This window comes from Physeter macrocephalus, chromosome 13 (assembly GCF_002837175.3).
Source record: "Physeter macrocephalus isolate SW-GA chromosome 13, ASM283717v5, whole genome shotgun sequence".
Lineage (NCBI taxonomy): Eukaryota > Metazoa > Chordata > Mammalia > Artiodactyla > Physeteridae > Physeter > Physeter macrocephalus.
This window is the reverse complement of record NC_041226.1, coordinates 5,749,056-5,768,996: the sequence shown is the minus strand read 5'-3', so window position 1 is coordinate 5,768,996 and position 19,941 is coordinate 5,749,056. Positions and strand designations below refer to the sequence as shown.

General features: G+C 44.5%; 1 protein-coding gene across 3 annotated transcripts in view; it reads left to right on the top strand.

Annotated features, from left to right (window-relative positions):
* Positions 1 to 19,103, top strand: part of FLT3 (fms related receptor tyrosine kinase 3) — a 116,735-nt gene extending 97,632 nt beyond the window's left edge. For all 3 annotated transcript variants that reach the window (XM_055089565.1, XM_055089564.1, XM_055089563.1), the window contains 9 exons: positions 1,726 to 1,836; positions 2,848 to 3,001; positions 4,806 to 4,888; positions 6,566 to 6,693; positions 9,812 to 9,934; positions 11,780 to 11,891; positions 12,209 to 12,308; positions 13,018 to 13,123; positions 18,644 to 19,103. In XM_055089565.1, the coding sequence (XP_054945540.1) occupies positions 1,726 to 1,836; positions 2,848 to 3,001; positions 4,806 to 4,888; positions 6,566 to 6,693; positions 9,812 to 9,934; positions 11,780 to 11,891; positions 12,209 to 12,308; positions 13,018 to 13,123; positions 18,644 to 18,766 (1,040 nt within the window). In that variant the 3' untranslated portion in view covers positions 18,767 to 19,103. The remainder of the gene's footprint in view (positions 1 to 1,725; positions 1,837 to 2,847; positions 3,002 to 4,805; positions 4,889 to 6,565; positions 6,694 to 9,811; positions 9,935 to 11,779; positions 11,892 to 12,208; positions 12,309 to 13,017; positions 13,124 to 18,643) is intronic.
* The last annotated feature ends 838 nt before the right edge of the window (positions 19,104 to 19,941 follow it).

The following is a 19,941-nucleotide window of genomic DNA, read 5'->3' as shown; positions in this document are numbered from 1 at the left end:
ATCCCACCCCTCTCATGGTCACAGAGCACAGAGGTGATCTCCCTGTGCTATGCGGCTGCTTCCCACTAGCTATCTAATTTACATTTGGTAGTGCATATATGTCCCTGCCACTCTCTCACTTCGTCACAGCTTACCCTTCCCCCTCCCCATGTCCTCAAGTCCATGCTCTAGTAGGTCTGTGTCACAGGATATTGATTATAGTTCCCTGTGCTATACAGTAGGACCTTGTTGTGTGTCCATTCTCTATATAATAGCTGGCATCTGCTAATCCCAAACTCCCAGTCCTTCCCTCCCCCACCCCCCTCCCTCTTGGCAACTATAAGTCTGTGAGTCTGTTTCTGTTTCATAGATAGGTTTATTTGTGCCATGTGGCAGTTATGACACTATATTGTAATTGTTCATTTACCTGTCTCCCCTTTCAAGGAGGCTCTAAGCTCCAGGAAGACAGGGGCTGTGTCTTTCTATCATTTATTCCCCCAAGGCCTGGCACATTGCCTCATACACAGTAGGCGTTCAATAAATACTTGTTGAATGAATGAATGAAAGTCAGGTAGTGCTATATGAAAGCGCTTTGAAAGAGTTAAGCACACTGTAAAAATATATTCTTTTGGTCATGAGGAACAAGACATGGACAACTGAAAGCCACGAATCCCTATAAACCATGAGGCAGTGGAAAAGCTGAGGTACAGTGGGTCCCAGTGCACACAGCGAAGGATGTCACTCCCAGGCCAAGAAGTTGGAAATCAGGATGCCCCTAAGAGCCCACACAAGTCAAAACAGATAACATCAAAGCCCTGGGAAAGCCACATAAAGGCTACACGTCTTCCAGGACAAAATAATGACACCTGGAAATAGCTAATCAAATCTCCATTGAATTTAAAGAAAAGTTACTCTATCTGTAAGAAAGAATATGTTAACAGACGGTGGGTGTGCCTGGAGAGAGAGGCCCAGAGACCTTGTCCTTGCCTCTAGGGCTCCAGCACCCTCCCGGGCAGCGGGCAGCGGTGTCCTGACCCCCTGGGCGCATTGGCCTCAATGACAGGAGACCTTTGAGTTCACCAATAAATACCTCCATGCTATACTTCTAAGCAAGATGATGAATACAGTTTGCCAAGCTCTCTAGACTTACTCCAGGGAGAGTAAGTGGATACATTCTAGCCTACCCAGCAGTTCTGCTCCTCATGATCACTTAGGGAGTCTCTTGAGAACTTGGTCAATGGAAATTGGTCTTCTTTGACCTTCTCACCATTGGATCCACTGACAAATTTAAGATTCTAGACCTGAGGGTCACAGGCTGGAACCAACCACCCTCGCTGACATTCCCATCTTGTCACTCTATGACTTCAACAAATAAAAGTGTCAAAAAAAAAAAAAGTATGTTTCTCCCTTCAGCATATTTATTAACTTCAACTGTGGAGGAAAATCATGTATTATTATTATTTTGTTTTATTTTATTTTTTAAGGGTCAATTATAAAGATTTTTATTTTGTAGGTAGAGGAAAGTCCAGTAGAAAGGCACATTATTTGGTTCAACTTTCATGCTACAATCTTTGAAATTCTGCCTTAAAACATAAGGTATTATTATTCAAAATGTGTGTATTATTGTATGTATTTTAAAACCTTTATGCAAATCTACCCTGAACTGAGGAAAATCTTAATTTATTGAATAATCTAAAATACCTAAATTACTTCCATTTTACATATGTAATGCCCTGCCATTGACAGAAAAAGCAGACAGCTCGGAAAGAGAGGCTCTCATGTCTGAACTCAAAATGATGACCCACCTGGGAAGCCACGAGAATATTGTGAATCTGCTGGGGGCGTGCACCCTGTCAGGTAACCAGTTCCCACTAAGAACGCCTAATCGAAAACGTTTTAGCCTGAAGACAAAAAGGGCGTTCTCGTGTTTCTCTCCTTCTCTCAGTCACAGGGTGGGCCCCCAAACCCAAGTGGGATTGGACACACCTCACTCTAGAGTCAGATGGGTCAGTGTAGAGAACGCCTGTCTTCATCGGAATGAGCCACATAGTCTAACCTACTTAAAGGGACTTCCCTGGTGGTTCAGCGGTTAGGATTCTGGGCTTTCACTGCCTTGGCCCAGGTTCAATCCCCGGTCGGGGAACTAAGATCCTGCAAGCCGCTTGGCACAGCCAAAAAAAAACCCACAATAATAATAACAACGCTGCAAGTACATTTTGTGGTGTCTCTCCGCCTGCTCAGAGGGTGCTTCTCCCTGGCTGTGGAGCTGGCCCAGATGCAGTGCTGAGCTGCACAGCTTGGCCATGGCCCTAACTGAGCTGCTTCAGGTAAGGCGTAGCCAAGGAGGGGTTTCAAACTCTCTTCTCCCAGAATCCAACGGAGCATGTGCTCTGATTCTCTCGCTTCTGCCTAGAAGTACCCGAACCCTGTGCCCAAGGGTCATTCCTTCTGGGACAGCCAGCCGGGCACTGGGACAGAGAAATAAAGAGAAAATGGATTTAAGAGGTGGCTAGGGATGTATTTCTCCCTCCTCGGGTAAACCGCAAATCAGCTTATATTTACCAAGTGCTCACAACGCAGTCAACGTATTATTCCCGGTTGCAAACTGGAGAATTTAGGTGGCCGGTGGTTCTTGGTGAGGCCACATGGGCCAAAGTGGAAGGCAACAAGAGACAGCTTTCCAAGGAGTTTGAGCAAAAAACTGAAATTGAATTTAAAGTCCAAGAAGAGATAGGTTCAGAGAGAGCTGTACTCTCCCCAAGTCAGGGGAGAAGGGAGTTCTCATAGAGTATGGTTTCTGCTACACAGATGTCTGAAAAAAATTATTTGGTGTCTGTATACCTAGGATTAAAACTGTCACTATTTCAGGACCAATTTACTTGATTTTTGAATATTGTTGCTATGGCGACCTTCTCAACTATCTAAGAAGTAAAAGAGAAAAATTTCATAGGACGTGGACGGAGATTTTCAAGGAACATAATTTCAGTTTTTATCCCACTTTCCAATCATCCCCTAATTCCAGGTAAGAGACTGGGTCACAGTTTCATAATAATACATTACAGAACAGACAAAGTATGATGGTTAAACACACCCCACTGGCCAGTTTCTAAAGGTCATCCTCCAGCATTTTGTGTGGTCTGTGGGTTCTAAGACCTAGAAAGGTCTCTTATCTTTGTTATAGTTTCCCTGTTGATTTGAACAATGAGGCTTTCCCTTTCCTGCAGTACAGGTATTGCAGCTGAACCAATTCTGTCCACCGGCACCTTATCACCTCCTAGACATATATTCAGTTTTAGGAAAGGTGCATTCATTATTCAATATGTCAGGCCTCCTGGCTGACACATGGGTATTGGTAGAAAGAAGGAACCCCTTTCCCAAAGCCCTTGATACCTTCATAGAAAGTAGTGCAGGTCCTGGGAGTATTGCACAAAAGAGCTCTAAACTCATAAATCAGATTTTTAAAAATTAGGATGGATTGATTGACATGATGATGGGGACCAAATAAAGTAGTGGTAACATTTGTCTCTGTGCTCTGCCTTGTCTCTTCTGCCATCTGTGGGATGCTGAGTGATTCTCAGTCCCAGGCGGGCTGTGGGTTTGGCGCGACGCTCGTCCCCATCCTCGGACATTCCCTGCTAACTACCTGAACATCATAGCTCGATAACACCCTTCTCTGAGTGAATTCACAGGCACTCTGTTAGAATGATTCCTCAAGCCACAGTGCATCCCTAGTTCCCTCCTACATGAAAGCTCTCCCTTTTTCTAAATGTGGATTTGTCAGAGACTGTTAGCTTTACTGGGGCACTTTTGGAGGATCCGTTCGAGGTTCCTTGTTTTCTTAGCATGTAAGTTTCAGCTCACACCTCTGGCCTTCTAATGCTGAGACAGAGACCAGCATCTGAACACCAGGGACCCCACGGAAACCCCATGCATGTCTTTGTGCAGCTGCCCTTAATCATTTCACACCAAACTTCCCTTTTACGCTCGTTTCTCAGTTCATATTCCCAAACTGAGAGGATTCTATAATGTCATCCGAATTCTAGGACAGAGAATCCGTGTGTGACCAGGACTCCATGGTTAGTGACAACGATGCTGGTCATTCAGTGCCTTTGATTCATCCAGTCACTGGGTATTAAACACACTGAAGCAATTACTTCGGGAATATTTGTGGTCTGAAAGCATTAAGCTGTTTTCTAAAGATGTGGACATTGTAATTGGGTAAACTATTATGCTGGAATAAACTGAATCATTGTCTGTATATAACGTATACAAAATTCCTCAGTGAAGAGTTCTATATTAGACACAGTAAAAGAGATTTTCCTTATTACTGTTTATTAATTTCACAGGAAAAGGGAATGAGCTTTACAAAGGCCAACTTGGAAAAAAAAAAAAAGGATGCTGAAACACTAAAAGGTCTCTATAGAAGATCTATAATACATGGACTTTTACAGGGAAAGGCACACTCTTTATTAGCTTTGTGATTTCAGCAAATCATATTTATCTCACCCAGCCTAGTTTTTCTTTTATAAAGTGTGACTTTGACACCCAGCTTGTAGGATTGTGGGAAGGATTGAGTGAGGTCCTCTTTGAACCGTAAGATTCCATACAGATAGCAGGGATCACTCTTATCCTTGTTCGACAGACAGGCTCAATTACACACATGTGTTTAATGTCCACACACACAAAAAGGACTAGTTGATGCCATGCTTTTAATTTAAAAGCCCGTTTATAATTGGAATTCATTTATTTGATGAATTGTATTTTTTCTAATAAAATGTCTACTCAGAAGAAGAACATAAATAGTGAAATAACTTTTTTTTTAATAGTATGCCTGGCTCAAGAGAAGTCCAAATACACCCGGACTCAGATCCTGTCTCAGGGTTCAAAGGGAATTCATTTCAATCCGAAGGTAATATTTTATTCTAAATAGCAGCACTTCCGAATAGAAATGGATACAAGAGTTCTGTGTTAGCTATTTTTGAAAAGTGTGTAAATGCAAAAGCATGTTTATCTTTGCAGATGTCATCTATAGGCTTTATGAATGCATATTTGCTTTATAGCATTTTAAAAAAATAAATGTATTGGGTCTTCGTTGGTACGACTGGGCTTTCTCTAGTTGTGGAGAGTGGGGGCTACTCTTTGTTGCAGTGCGCGGGCTTCTCACTGCGGTGGCTTCTCTTGTTGCGGAGCACGGGCTCTAGGCGCGTGGGCTTCAGTAGTTGTGGCTCGTGGGCTCTAGAGCGCAGGCTCAGTAGTTGTGGCGCACGGGCTTAGTTGCTCCGCGGCATGTGGGATCTTCCCGGACCAGGGATCGAACGGTGTCCCCTGCATTGGCAGGCGGATTCTTAACCACTGCGCCACCAGGGAAGTCCCCATGCATATTTACTTTGAAGGTAGTGAAAAGCCACAAGTTTAGTAGTGTGAATTTTATGTCAATGTTTCTACTAATAAACACTGAGAGCTATTTTATTTGATCAGGTTATTCTTTTTAAAAGTCGTAAATTGAGACTTTCCTGGCAGTTCAGTGGTTAAGACTCTGCGCTTCCACTGCAGGGGGCATGGGTTCGATTCCTGGTTGGGGAACTAAGATCCCACAAGCCACACAGTGCAGCAAAAAAAAAAAAAAAGGATTAACTAGAAGAACATTAAGGACTTCCCTGGTGGCTCAGGGTTAAGAATCCGCCTGTCCATGCAGGGGACACCGTTCGATCCCTGGTCCGGGAAGATCCCACATGCCGCGGAGCTACTAAGCCCGTGCACCACAACTACTGAGCCTGCGCTCTAGAGCCGGCGAGCCACAACTACTGAAGCCTGCGCTGTAGAGCCCGTGTTCCGCAACAAGAGAAGCCACCGCAATGAGAAGCCCGCGCACCGCAACGAACGAAGAGTAGCCCCCGCTTGCCGCAACTAGAGAAAGCCCGCGCACAGCAACGAAGACCCAATGCAGCCATAAATAAATAAATAAATTCATTATGAAAAAAAAAAAACTTTAGTGGTGTCACACACACAATGAGGAGTTTCATTCCCCTTAAAAAAAAAAAAGAACATTAAGTGCACAAACAGTTCATAAAATGTAGTAGATAATTGGTAATTCTTTTCCCAGTGTGACAAAACTACCTAGTGCAAAAGAAACCCCTGACTCATCCCCAGAGAGCTGGAGTATTCACTCCTCTAACCAAAGAGAATCTTTAGGTGACCCTTCCTGGGCTGCACAGTTCTCTGCATAAATAGGTTAGCTCTGGAGCCACCAGGAAGATGATGTAAGAGCTCCATTTGTACATGAGGTGCTCACAGAGATTTATAAGACAACTTCTTTTCTTTTTTTTAATTGAAGTATAGCCGACGTACAGTATTATATAAGTTACAGGTGTACTATATGGTGATTCACAATTTTAAAGGTTCTACTCCATTTATAGTCATTATAGAATATCAGCTATATTCCCTGTGTTGTGCAATATATCCTTGTAGCTTATTTTATACATAATAGTTTGTACCTCTAAATCCCCTCCCCCTATCTTGCCCCTCCCCCTTCCATAAGGCAACTTCTTTGCATTTTGGCCAAAATGAGGGCCATTGTATTTTACAGATGAAATTGAATACGAAAACCAAAAACGGCTGGAGGAAGAAGAGGACTTGAATGTACTTACCTTTGAAGATCTTCTTTGCTTTGCGTATCAAGTGGCCAAAGGAATGGAATTTCTGGAATTTAAGTCGGTAAGCTCCTTTTAAAAACGAAACTCACGATACCAACAACAAAAAGATAATTTTGAGGACGAGATGTGGGCTTTTCTTTTTTTCTTGTTTATTTTAACTTGCGGCTCCTAAAGCCTGTCTTTCCCTCCCAGGGTGGAAAGAGCTGGAGTCACCTAGGATGTTACATGGGCTCTTGGCTACTTATAGTATAAAGGTCAGGGATCCCTTATTAAATGATGGTTATCACAGCCCTCCCAGACGGTCCAAAGTCCCTGAAGCTTCCAGATAGGAAGTCCTCAGGAATCCCTCCTCAAAACCAGGTGTAGCCCTGTGGGACAGTCGCTCCAGGTTGTTTAGACCGTGCCCTACATTTGTGCCAGGGGGTGAGCGGAGGCTCACATCCCGGGTGCCCTTCAGGCCAAGCCAGCCGCCCAGGGCACCGGAGTCTCTTTCGCGAGTTCGCTGTGAGCTGGCAGCAGCCTTGTGGGTCTGCTAATCCCAGACCCACTGGGGCTGTGATGTGAAGAGCTCAGGGCCCCCTCACACCGCGGACTCTACCCCAGTTTTGCATTCGTTCTGTAATATTCTTTCAGTCCTGCTCTTCTCTGACATGTCAGACGTCTGCTGCCTGTGAACTGATTTCAGCCATCCGTCTGGCTGCTTTCTGTCCTCGTTTTCTTCCCTTCCACTACTTCTCTTTATTTCCCCAACTTTTTCCTCTCCTTTTCCCTTTGGTCTCCTAGTCTCTTCCTCCCTCTCCTCCACTGCCCTCTCTTGGCCTCCTCTCTCCTCTTTCTCCCTGAATTTGGAAAGAATAATTTCAGCTGTGTTTTTTTTTCTTTAAAAATGTACAGTCTCCAATATAATGTATTACATCGATTATATCCCAGTTTTAAGAAAAAGATGAATGTGAGATAAATCAATAGCTTTGAAGAACAAGAAAAAAATTCTATTCAGGAGAGCAACCAAACTCTGAAACAGGTTAAGATAAATAAGAAACACGTAATATATGTTTCTTTCATGAAGAAACCTGTGAAACTTGATTAAGGGGCAGAAAGGAAGACCTGAATAAATGAGCTCTGTTTTGTTCATATGGGAGAGATTCACCGTTTAAAAGAAAAGTCAGTTCTCACCAGATTAATCTGTATATTTCTCACAACCCCAATTAGAATCCCAAGGTTTTTTTTTAACTCATGGATATTGAAAGTACATGTTGCTGTCTTTTTTTTCTCTCTCCCTTTCTTTCTTCCTCCCTCCCTCCCTCCCTCCCTCCCTCCCTCCCTCCCTCCCTTCCTTCCTTCCTTCCTTCTTACTGACAGATCCTGCCTCAGGTTTATTTGTACCAATAGCACAGGAGGACACCAGCCCCATGCAGACGGCAGCCCAGGGGTCACACCAGTCCTTCTGTTCCCACATTGGCAGATAAAGGCCTCCACTCCGGAGCCTTTGTGAGGGCCTAGGTATCTTTGGGTGCCGGAGCTGGAGCCGCGGCGGCAGCTGCAGCCTTGGCCTTGGTTTGAGCCTCGGCCTGGGACTTTGGCCGGCAGAACCTGAGACGCTTGGCGATGCGGGAACGTTTCTTGAGCTTGGGGTGGGTAACATAGGCAAGCTGACTGAGCTTGTGGCCGCTCCCTTTGGGACCTTGGGTTTGGCCTCCTTGGGCTTTACAAGAGCCTTGATAGCTTCAGCAGTGCTCTCGTGGCCCTGGCGTTGTTGGCCCGCCTCTTCTTCAGACCCTCCTTGTTGTGCTTCTCGGCAAAGGGGGATGTTCCTCAGGGACTCGGGGTCCACCCCCTTCGGAGATAGTTGTGATCGGGCTTTCTTGATGCCATTCCCGTGCCATTTTCGGGACTGGCCGTGCATGCTGTGGTTCTTGGACTCGGCCACGTCTGCACCAGGGCCCACAGATCCCGAAGCACCTGGGACCGAAGAGAAAGAGCTGCCGTCTTGTCTTGTCTTTTCCACAGTTGGGCGTCCTCGTCCTTGCTCAACAGTGAAAAGAATCACTGTCTCAGAACCCTTTCCCACCCCGGTGCCCGGGCCCTTTCCTCTCCTCGTGTTCCCTGCCGGCTGTTGGAGTATGTCTCCTCTCTCACCTCTGCGTCTACAGTAGCACTGTCACCAGTTTCTTTACAGACGTTGAAGGTACCTGCCTAGACGGTCCAGCCCGGTTGCTGCCTGTTGTTAAGTAAATTCTCAAACTACTCACGACCGGAGGTCAAGGGGCACTGCCTTTTCTCCCCCTGGGCTTGTGATAATAAGAATGTTTTGAAGTATTTCAAAACATGGTTTCTTGGAACTCTCTCCTGCTTTCCCTTTAGGCTGTCCCCATTCTCTAATTGCGTTAAGTGGGGGCTACTCTTCCTTGCGGTGTGCGGGCTTCTCATTGCGGTGGCTTCTCATTGTGGAGCACGGGCTCTAGGCGCACGGGCTTCAGTAGTTGTGGCGCGCAGGCTCTAGAGCGCAGGCTCAGTAGTTGTGGCGCGCGGGCTTAGTTGCTCCGCGGCATGTGGGATCTTCCCGGACCAGGGCTCGAACCCTTGTCCCCTGCATCGGCAGGCGGATTCTCAGCCACTGCGCCACCAGGGAGGTCCCTGTTCCTTTTAAAATCTTCCTCCGTGGAGTTAATTTTCTTGCCAAACCACTCGAATTAAAGTCACGTCATCTCTCAATTCAGGAACTGTTTCTAATTCCACCTTAGTCAACCTTCCCAAACTTCTAGTATTTTCCCTTTTTTTAAAAAATATTATGCCATTTTATTGCCAAAGATATTTTCCCGTCAGAAAAGACATTGTCTCCACCCCACAGAAGAGTGCTCTGAAAACCCCTTTAGAGGCCCTGCTGCTGTGTCTCTTATTTATAGCAAGATATGCACCTTGCTAGGGTTGACCTGCTTTCTCAGAACCCGGCCCCTTTGGCCTCTGGGAGTGTTCCCTAAGCAGCACCAACGGCTGAAGAATTGTTCACGCACTTAGTTACACATCGTGATGATTGCTCAGGGCCCAGTAAAGATAAGACACCTCGGGGGAACTACAGTTCTGTCATCTGTAACTCCTACTGGACTTGAAGTGAGAAGAAAGATTGTACTCTGTGATAATATACATCATGGTAAATAACATTCCCAGTTTGTTCCTTCTAGTGTGTTCACAGAGACCTGGCGGCCAGGAATGTCCTTGTGACCCACGGGAAAGTGGTGAAGATCGGTGATTTTGGACTGGCTCGGGACATCATGAGTGATTCCAACTACGTGATCAGAGGCAATGTGAGGCGGCTGCTGCTTCTCATGTAGTTTTATCCTGTCATTTTGTGTTTTCGTCATCACTAACCTAAACATCTGCACTCGCTGTAGTGCGTTTGTGATTTACGTTAACCTCAGAAAACCTCCTCCCAGCAGTTTGCTTTCTTATGCTTCAAAGGTTTTTCTGCAGCTTCACGGAAATATTCCATCTGTAATAAAGGTTGGGCAAAATAGCATCACACCTATCAACTAGGGGCCTTTGAGTGCAGTCCACACTTGAAAAAAAAAATCTCATTACTTCAAACTTATTTCAGTTCCTTAATCTATAAAGTGACTATTGAGTTATGCTTTCAATTATGGGAATAGGTAATCGTTACAAGACAGCATTTAAAAAATACAACATGTAAATTAAATATTAAATATACATTTTAAAAAGGCACAGTATTTAAATCAAATGTTAGTTAATGAGTGTTCGTCATCCTCTTACTGTTACACAGGGAAACCTAAAACATCACTGAATCTACTTGTTAAAAAAACCTAAGGACACATGTGTCACTTATAAGAGAACTACTAAAAATACTAGATGATAAAATTGTGTATGGTTGAAAGAGTATGGTTTTTAAGAATTACAATGCCTGGGTTTAAGCCCCTGTTCTTCTTTTTGGCTGTTCATTTTTGTGATTTCTCTCTGCTTTATTGCCCCTACCTGTGAAGTAATAATAATAACAAATGCTGGTATTGTGCTTACCTTGTGCTAAGCGCTATTCTAAGTGCTTTACATGTATTGACTCATTTGGTCCTCAAAGTACCCGTTTGTGGTTGAGGAAACTGAGGCACAGAAAAGTCACTTGCTCACAATTACACAGCTCGTGGGTTAGAATATGAATGGTCTGAGCCCCACGTCTGTGCACGAACACGATGATACAGTGTTTCCCATAAGGGGTATTCACTTACCTCATAGCGTTTATGGGAATAAACCAACCAAACTCCGTTGTCCAATACATGTTGCAAATCAGATTAAACTGCGTTCCCACTAGAATCAAACACACAGCTGATTTTGGATCTACGCTTCCCTCATTGTAGCTGCAGTTTTAAATAGGATGAACTAATAACGGCTATGAAGTTTCTACCCTACTAGCTGGTGGTTTCTTAAGCAGGAAAGGGAATTCCATTTGGAGCCACAATTAATCCCTTTAATTAATCACATTAACCAGACTGGCCTGCTTGATTCTCCCAGCTCATCCTTTTGAATAGGATTTAAAACAGGGTATCTTTCCTGAGCTTTGATTTTACTTGGCAGATTAAATGTGCACCGTTAAGGGCTCTCAATCCCTGGAAAAGAAAATACTACAAAATGCTCAGCCCCAGCAACCTCTCCGTCCCTGTGTCTTGATTCTAACCTGAGGCTGTACTAATTCAAAACTCCCCTTTCATGCTACTGAGAATTACCAAAGCCACAGAAACCCGCCTGGTGTCATTTCTGGAAGCGATGACGTATGCTCCCCGCATCACATTCTTGTGGATGACATTTCCACTAATATTCTTCCAAGAAATGCCCTAACAAAATACTCCACTTACCTCTGGGGAAGTGCCTGGCTACTCAGCAGGAAGCCAGTGTCTACTGTGAAACTTACCAATGCCAAGTGCAGGCTTGACTTTTAAAGAAATAAAGTTTGTTTGTTTAAGGCTACTATGCTACAATATTAATTTGACAGTGAAAAAAAGGCCACTTGAGGAATATGATTTTCTCAAGGAAGCATTAAGTGTGGCCTTAGGGAGAGAATAAAGGTGATCACCTAGCTAACGAGAAAAGAAGGAATGCTTGTACGCGGAAAATTCACCATTGATCTCTGCTTGGATTTTACACAGGCCCGTCTGCCTGTGAAGTGGATGGCTCCTGAAAGCTTGTTTGAGGGAATCTACACAATTAAGAGCGATGTCTGGTCGTATGGAATATTACTCTGGGAAATATTCTCGCTTGGTGAGACTTGCAGTTCCCTGAGCCCTGGGCTTGTGCATTCTGTCCCCTCTGCACTCTTCCCCCACTCCTAAGTCAAAGGGTGGAAGAAATGCCATGACCCAGAGCCTGCCTAGTCTTACTTCTGTTGCAGACTGAGCCCCTTTATTTTTACGTGCTGGAGTCCGTTGGTCTGTCCTGCCCGCCAGAATGTGGCTTCTCCTGCCCAGAACCACACAGTGCTGGCCCAGGGAGCCACAATCCTTCGTGTTTGCCAGTTGAGCGAATAATGAACAACTCGAGGGTGAGTGGGTGGTTATAGGCCCCCTTGTTTTTCCCAGGTGTCAATCCTTACCCCGGGATTCCAGCTGATGCTAACTTCTACAAGCTCATCCAGAGTGGATTTAAAATGGATCAGCCATTTTATGCCACGGAAGAAATGTAAGTTTAAGTCAGGCCGTAAAGTAGCTGAAATCGGACAGTTACAGCCTGTCTAGATCCAAACCCGTGAGAAAAAAAAGTGAAACTCTTTAGTATGAAGTTCCCATGATTCCTCTTAAGAAAAGGAAAGAAAAGCAAGGCAAAGAAAGGAAAAGAAAAGGAAAGGAAAGAAAACTCTTCCTTTTGGTTTCAGGGATTTCTGAACATAACTGAATGTTTTCTGGGTTTCAGTTCCTTTACTTGAGGGACCCTTCTCCTGAATTCTGGTCCGCACTGTATTCGTCAAAATGCATCATCTAGGGCTTCCCTGGCGGCGCAGTGGTTGGGAGTCCGCCTGCCGATGCAGGGGACACGGGTCCGTGCCCCGGTCCGGGAGGATCCCACGTGCCGCGGAGAGGCTGGGCCCGGGAGCCACGGCCGCTGGGCCTGCGCGTCCGGAGCCTGTGCTCCGCAGCGGGAGAGGCCGCAGCGGTGAGGGGCCCGCGTACCGAAAAAAAAAAAAAAAAAAAAAAAAAAAAAAAAAAAAAAAGCATCATCTAATTTGTCCTTTCTCATATGAGTTCAAAATCTAAGCTAGTACTTGCCTCAGGACAAACATGCCATAAACAAGTATCTCCACGGCAATAAATGGTGCTTCGTTAAGTGGGAAGTGACCCATTTTGCTTCATTCAGATTTCCTATCTTGTTCCTTCTTCTGTTGTCTTTACAGATACTTTATAATGCAATCCTGCTGGGCTTTTGACTCAAGGAAACGGCCATCCTTTCCTAACCTGACTTCATTTTTAGGATGTCAGCTGGCAGATGCGGAAGAAGAGGTAGGTAGCAGCACAGCATCTTATAAAGTATCGTTAGGAAGGAAAGAACTCTGTAACTCAGAACACTCACTGCTGATTTCCTAAGTGCCAAAGGTACCAAGTTGCCTTCCTCATCACAACTGGTCCAGGTTGCTCTTTAAAAGTTGTATGGGGTCAAACTCATAATCCTAAACTCAAAACAAAGGGCCACCCATCCTTCATCAATATAATTAGATTAAGAAAAGAATTCAGAAAAGTAAAGCTGCTCTTGTCCTGAAAAAAAAAAAAAAAAAAAAGTTGTATGGGGTTAGATAGTCTTACGGATAAGTGTTTTTAGGGGGAAAGAAAAACTCTTCCTGAAGATTTTAGCCAATTGATTAAGAAATTAAATGCTTTTAAGTGACCAGTGCAGAGGACCAAACAAATAAATAAAACGTAATCCCTGACCTCCAGAAGCCACTGACTTTACCTAATTCAGCATGAAGGTTTTGTGTGGAATAATCATACAACTCAATCATGTAATAGAGTGGAAAGAGCATTGACCTGGAGTCCTGAGAGCTTAATACCAGCACTGGGCCTTAGTTTTCTTACCTGTAAAATGGGTTGCTAAGCAAGATGACCTTTGAGCTTTGAGAGCTGGGAATTACTTTGCTGACGCTCACCCTTAAAACAGCACCACCTGACGTAGTTAGGGGAGTCATCCCCTAGACCAAGTGAACAAAGGAACCTGGAACTCCCAATACCTCGGTTCAAATCTTGGCTCCATTGTTTGCTTCTGATAGGAGTTAAGTCACTTAATCTTTGCGGGGAGGGGTGGTCTCAGTTTCCTTATCTGAAATATGGGATTAACAAATCTTTGTGGATCTGTAAGGAGTAAATAAGGTGATGTATGTGAAAAGACTTAGCACATGGGGAACACTTAGCAGGTGATAAATGTTAGTTAAATATGAATCTGAGTCTTTAAATGGATCGTCTGTCCTCTTTTTCTACATTATGAGGAGTCCATTTTCAATTCTGGAGTCTTTCCAGAGACCTGTGTGGATGGTATGTGTCTTCTCCTCCTGTTACGATTTTTTTTTAATCGCATATGGGAATTCAGTATTGTCAGGGAATTAGGACAAGAAGGAGAGATGGAAAGCCCCCAGGGGACTCACAGGCTACAGAGCAGATGACTTGTAAACAGTTAAGGACACTGTAAAATAAACCGAAAGCAGAGTTTTATAGAAAAAGAAGTAATGAGTAATTTTCACTTGTTGGGCAGATGGGTGCGGCTCCATGGCAGTGTTATTTGAGCTGAGCTGTGAAGACCGAGCAGATTTTGGCTGCTCACTGGGGGATGGGGGTTAGCAGGGTGCTGCAGCCTGGGTGAGTAATATAAAGGTCCAGAGCTGACAAAGTAGAATGGAAAATAATGGGTTGTAACTAAAGTATAGGGTGGGTGGGGGCATGCGGAGGAAAACAAGACTGCAGAGCAGGTGTGACCAGCATGGAGGGTCCACGGCTGCTGAGGTGCCCTTGGCTTTGTTCAGGACGGCCTTGATCTGGCCAGAGTTCCCCTTTCACATCCCCACACCCACAGGACGTCCCAACCCACTTCCCTCTGTTCGAGGGGCCTCAGAGGTATCAGGGATGGCTGAATTGCAAGATCCCCGTGGAGGAGGATTCAGCTGAGGGCATCTGTGCTCCAGGATCATCCTCCGCGTTCTCCCCAGTCTCCTCCGCTCCCTGCCCCTCGCGATGGAAGATTCCTTTCCCTCCCAGTATCAAAGGCGCTGAGAGCAAGCTGAAACACCTCTAGCTAAGTTAGAGGATGGGACCCCTTGGGTGAGATGGGCACCCCAGGAGGAGCCCCTTCCTCCTGCAGGTGCTGTGGGCTCAGTCCAGAAGCCTGGGAAGCAGACACTGGGTTTCGGTCCCCACTTGCCGCTTGGCTGGTCACCTTTGAGGCAGGCACACCCCGCACGGCGATGCCAGGCAGCTCCACCCACAGTGGGCAGGCCCCGGCCCTCCGCCTCTTCTCGTCACATCTCCTAACATGTCATGTCCAGTCTCCTGGGTAGGAAAACAGGCCAGCATGCCTGACGCAATCTTTCCTTGCACCCACGTGAATGGTTTTTGTAGAATCTCTCTCTCGGCTTCATCACAGACCAGGAAGGAAGCTGGCTCTTGGAGAGCAAGTGAGACGGGGAGGGAAACACATCTAGAAATTTCCGGTTGACACTTTAGGTCTAACCCAGCCCTGATGGTATGGAGTGAGGGCAGGGAGGCCATTGAACAGCATGCTAAGGCATTATTCGGACACGGATGAGCCAGTGAGATTTTTAGAATGGACAGACATGCTTCAATATCTGTTTTTTATAAAGACCCGGATCACTATGTATGGTGACGGATGTTACCTAGATTCTTTTGCAATATATACAAATGTGAATCACCGTGAGGTACACTTGAAGCTAATTTCAAGTGTAACAACACGTCGATTATACCTCGATCATTTTAAAAAGAGCCTGATCAAATAGTTCCCCCTCTCCAAATTCTCCCCTAACTTCCGATTTCAGGTTCCTTCTTCTGAATCCCCTAACACTTTGTCTGTCCCTCTACATGAAACTCAAGTCATGCTGTGTGATCGTTTTGCTTTGCGGGTCTGTCTGCCTCGTCACTAGGTTTGATCCCTGAGGGCAAGGATGATGTGCTCTCATCTTTACATCACCTGATGTCCCCCCATAGTCCGGAGACAGTAACTGGCTATGAAATAAATGAATGACTATTCGACGTGAGAGTAGGTTAGTGACCACAGCTGTTTTGTTCGCCATGGTAAACGCAGCTGTAGCATCATGCCTAGTTCTCTCAGCTGTAAAATGTGTTGCTAAGCTACATGATCTTAGGGGGTACTAAGCAAATATTTCTGGATGGAGGGAAGGAAAGGATGCATAAAAGTACGTTCAGGAGAACAAAGGCAAAAGAGCGAAAGTAAGGACACCAGTTAGGGTAGTTCCCTGGCGGTCCAGTGGTCAGGACTCGGCACTTTCACTACCAGGGCCTGGGTTCCATCGCTGGTTGGGAAACTGGGCTCCTGCGTGCCTCGGACGGCAACAGCAACAGGAAAAAAGAAGGACACCAGTTAGGAGGTGACTGCAGCCGGAGAGGTGAGCAGACAGGGAGAAGGGGTGATGAAGTGGTAGTGGGATGAGGGAGGGACAGGCATGCCTCTGCTTCCAGAAAGGCCCCTGAACTCACGCCATCTCTCTTCTCCTATCAGCCCCTATAAATGATGGGAAATATATACATTTTAAACATAGAACTGGGGCTTCCCTGGTGGCGCAGTGGTTAAGAATCCGCCTGCCAATGCAGGGGACACGGGTTCGAGCCCTGGTCCGGGAAGATCCCACACGCCGCGGAGCAACCAAGCCCGTGCGCCACGACTCCTGAGCCCGCGAGCCACAACTACTGAAGCCCGCACGCCCTAGAGCCCGTGCTCCGCAACAAGAGAAGCCACCGCAATGAGAAGCCCGTGCACCGCAGCAAAGAGTAGCCCCCGCTCGCCGCAATTAGAGAAAGCCCGCGTGCAGCAACGAAGACCCAACGCAGCCAAAAATAAATAAATTTATTTTTAGAAAAAGATAGAACTGAGTCCATAATGGCCTCTGAAAGCAAGAAGGAGATCTTTGCGGACCGGAAATTATGGAAAATCCCCGAGACAATGAAAGCAGTTAAGACTGAAGAGGGAAAACCCAAAACAGAGGCTTCTTTGAAAAAACAAGGCAAAGTGCTTTCCTAAAAGAGTGGGAAGAGGTATAGATTCTGCAGAAGCTCTGTGGTGGGAGCAGCCACACTGTTAAATAAATACAAGAATAAAATGGGTGTTAAATATGTAAGTATAACCACTGGCGAAGGAGAAATATAATACATGATCTCAGATTCAGCAGAGAAGGAAAAAGGGACCCTAGAAAACATGATCAACCTAACAAATTGGAAAAGAGAGAAACAAAAAGAATTCATGACAATAGAAAAGACAAAATGGTGAGGATTAGTAAGCTCATTTAAGAAAGAGAATTTCGGGCTTCCCTGGTGGCGCAGTGGTTAAGAATCCGCCTGCCAATGCAGGGGACACGGGTTCGAGCCCTGGTCCGGGAAGATCCCACGTGCCGCGGAACAACTAAGCCCGTGCGCCACAACTACTGAGCCTGTGCTCTAGAGCCCGTGAGCCACAACTACTGAAGCCCGCGTGCCTAGACCCCGTGCTCCGCAACAAGAGAAGCCACCGCAATGAGAAGCCCGCGCACCGCAAGGAAGAGTAGCCCCCGCTCGCCGCAACTAGAGAAAGCCCATTGCGCAGCAACGAAGGGCAACGCGGCCAAAAATAAATAAATTTTAAAAATTAAAAAAAAAAAAAAAAAAGAAAGAAAGAGAATTTCAAAAGTGGGTATGAACCATCCTCCACATCTCGGGCCCTGGAGCCCTGGTAAGGCTCTGGAGAAGAGCGTTCCCGGACCCGGAAGATAGAAGTAGGAATAAGTAAACCTTTCTGCAGGGTAGGCTGCTGATGTGACTCACAATTCAAAAGTGCGTCCTCTCTGGCCCAGCAATTCCACTTCCCGCATTTATCCCAAAGACAGACAAGGTCATGTGTGCACTTTTCAGTTGGTGTGATACAACCAACCCATCAAAAGTTTAACGATGGTACATCAGTACTGTGGAACCCTAGGCTGCCGTTAAAAAGATGAGACGTGCCCATGTGTAGTAAATCGTGAAAAGATGTAATACATGTAACATATGAGCAACAGATTTGTAATTCAAAACAAGGTTCTGCAACAGAACCTACGGTCCGAGGCTCTCGACACAAAATTGTGTGTGAACAGCAAGCTAGCTATAATGGTGACTTCAGCTTTTTTTTTCTCTATATCTTTCTATATCGCTTAGTTTATCTATATGAATGTGTATTAACTCTATAATGAAATTTAAAAGTAGAGCTGTTTTCATTTTGGACAAAAATTTTTAAAGTCACTAAACTCCCAAGTGAAAACCCAAGAAATCAATTCTCTGTATTTACTGCATAAAGAACAGACCTTTTTTGTGGCCTTTCTCTGAGTTTTTAAAAATTTACTTCACTGAAGTATAGTTGATTTACAATGTTGGGTTAATTTCTGCTGTATAGCAAAGTGATTCAGGTATACATATCTATACATTCTTTTCCGTTATGGTTTGTCACAGGATATGGAATATAGTTCCCTGTGCTATACAGTAGGGCCTCGTTGTTTATGCATTCTATACGTAAATGGCCTTTCTCCTTTATGGTTTTTCTGCATGGCCTCAGGATTTCTAGATTGAGATTTTACGTCTAAAAGAAGAAACAATAATGAAATAAAATATTTGACTATGACTTGATTTCTCCATTAATAAAAGGATGAAATTTGCTTTATCAGTTAATAGGTAGAATTTCCTCTAAGATCTATGCATAATAAAAGTAACAGTTGCCATGTAGGCACATGACACGTAAGTCTTCATCAGATGGTAATAAGTGTCCTGTCTCTTTCCCACGTGCAGATGTATCAGAACATGGATGGCCATGTTTCGGAACGTCCTTCTGTTTACCAAAACAGGCGACCTTACAGCAGAGAGGTGGACTCAGGGGTACCCTCTCCACGGGCTCACACTGAAGATTCCTAGAGAAACAATTTAGTCCTTAAGGCCATCATCCCCCCGCCTACCTTAAACAGGCTGTAGATTACCAAAACAAGATTAATTTCATCACTAAATGAAAATATATTCTCAACTGCTGCTTTGCTGGACTTTTCTCTAGAAGCTCTCTGTATTTACTCTTGTTTCCAAAGGGACTTTTGTAAAATCCAGTCATTCTTTGCACAAGGCAAGAAGAGCTGATAATTAACTTTATCGGAGCATCTACCTACATCCACAGGCCTTCCCAGTCTGGCTTGAGTGAAAATTGTGTACCTGAAGTATAGTATATTCTTGTAAATACATAAGACAAAAGCATTTTGCTAAGGAGAAGCTAATATGATTTTTTAAATCTATGTTTTAAAATAATATGTAACTTTTTCAGCTATTTAGTGATATATTTTATGAATGGAAATAAAATTTCTACTATAGAAATGTTCGTTATTGAATTGTTTACATGGTAGATTTAGGGTGAGACTTAACTGGAGTCATGAACCTACTGAAGACATGTCAGATGTTTTGTTTGTGCCTGTGTGTATTTTTCCTATGGTGATGGCTAATTCCTTTGTCATATTTTTGAAAGGCTCCATGGCTCCTGCCCCCAGACTGTGTGAAGAACAGCCGATGTTCATGAGCTTTACAAAGAAAGGTGTCATACACTGTGTAGACTTCCAGAGCCTACTTTCATTAAAAAACAAAAAAAACAAAAAAACCCAACATTATGCTAAGATTCACTCATGATATTACACGGAGCTGTGAATATACAATTACTACTGTTTCTTCATTTTCACATGATATTTGAAGTTTTAGGGGTTGGGTGGTGTAATGGGTTCACAGGCGTTCCTCACTGTATTATTATTATTTTTAATTAATTAATTAGTTAATTTTTTGGCCGTGCCACGCGGCATGCGGGATCTCAGTTCCCCGACCAGGGATCGAACCCGTGCCCCCTGTATCGGAAGCACGGAGTCTTAACCACTGGACCACCAGGGAAGTCCCCCTCATGGTATTATACTTAATAACATAATTTTTGTATGTACCAAATATGATTTTTAAAAGGTAATATGTTCTTAGGAGGGATGGCATTTATTTTATTTTTAAAATTTATTTTATTGAAGTATAGTTGATTTACAATGTTGTGTTAATTTCTGCTATACAGCAAAGTG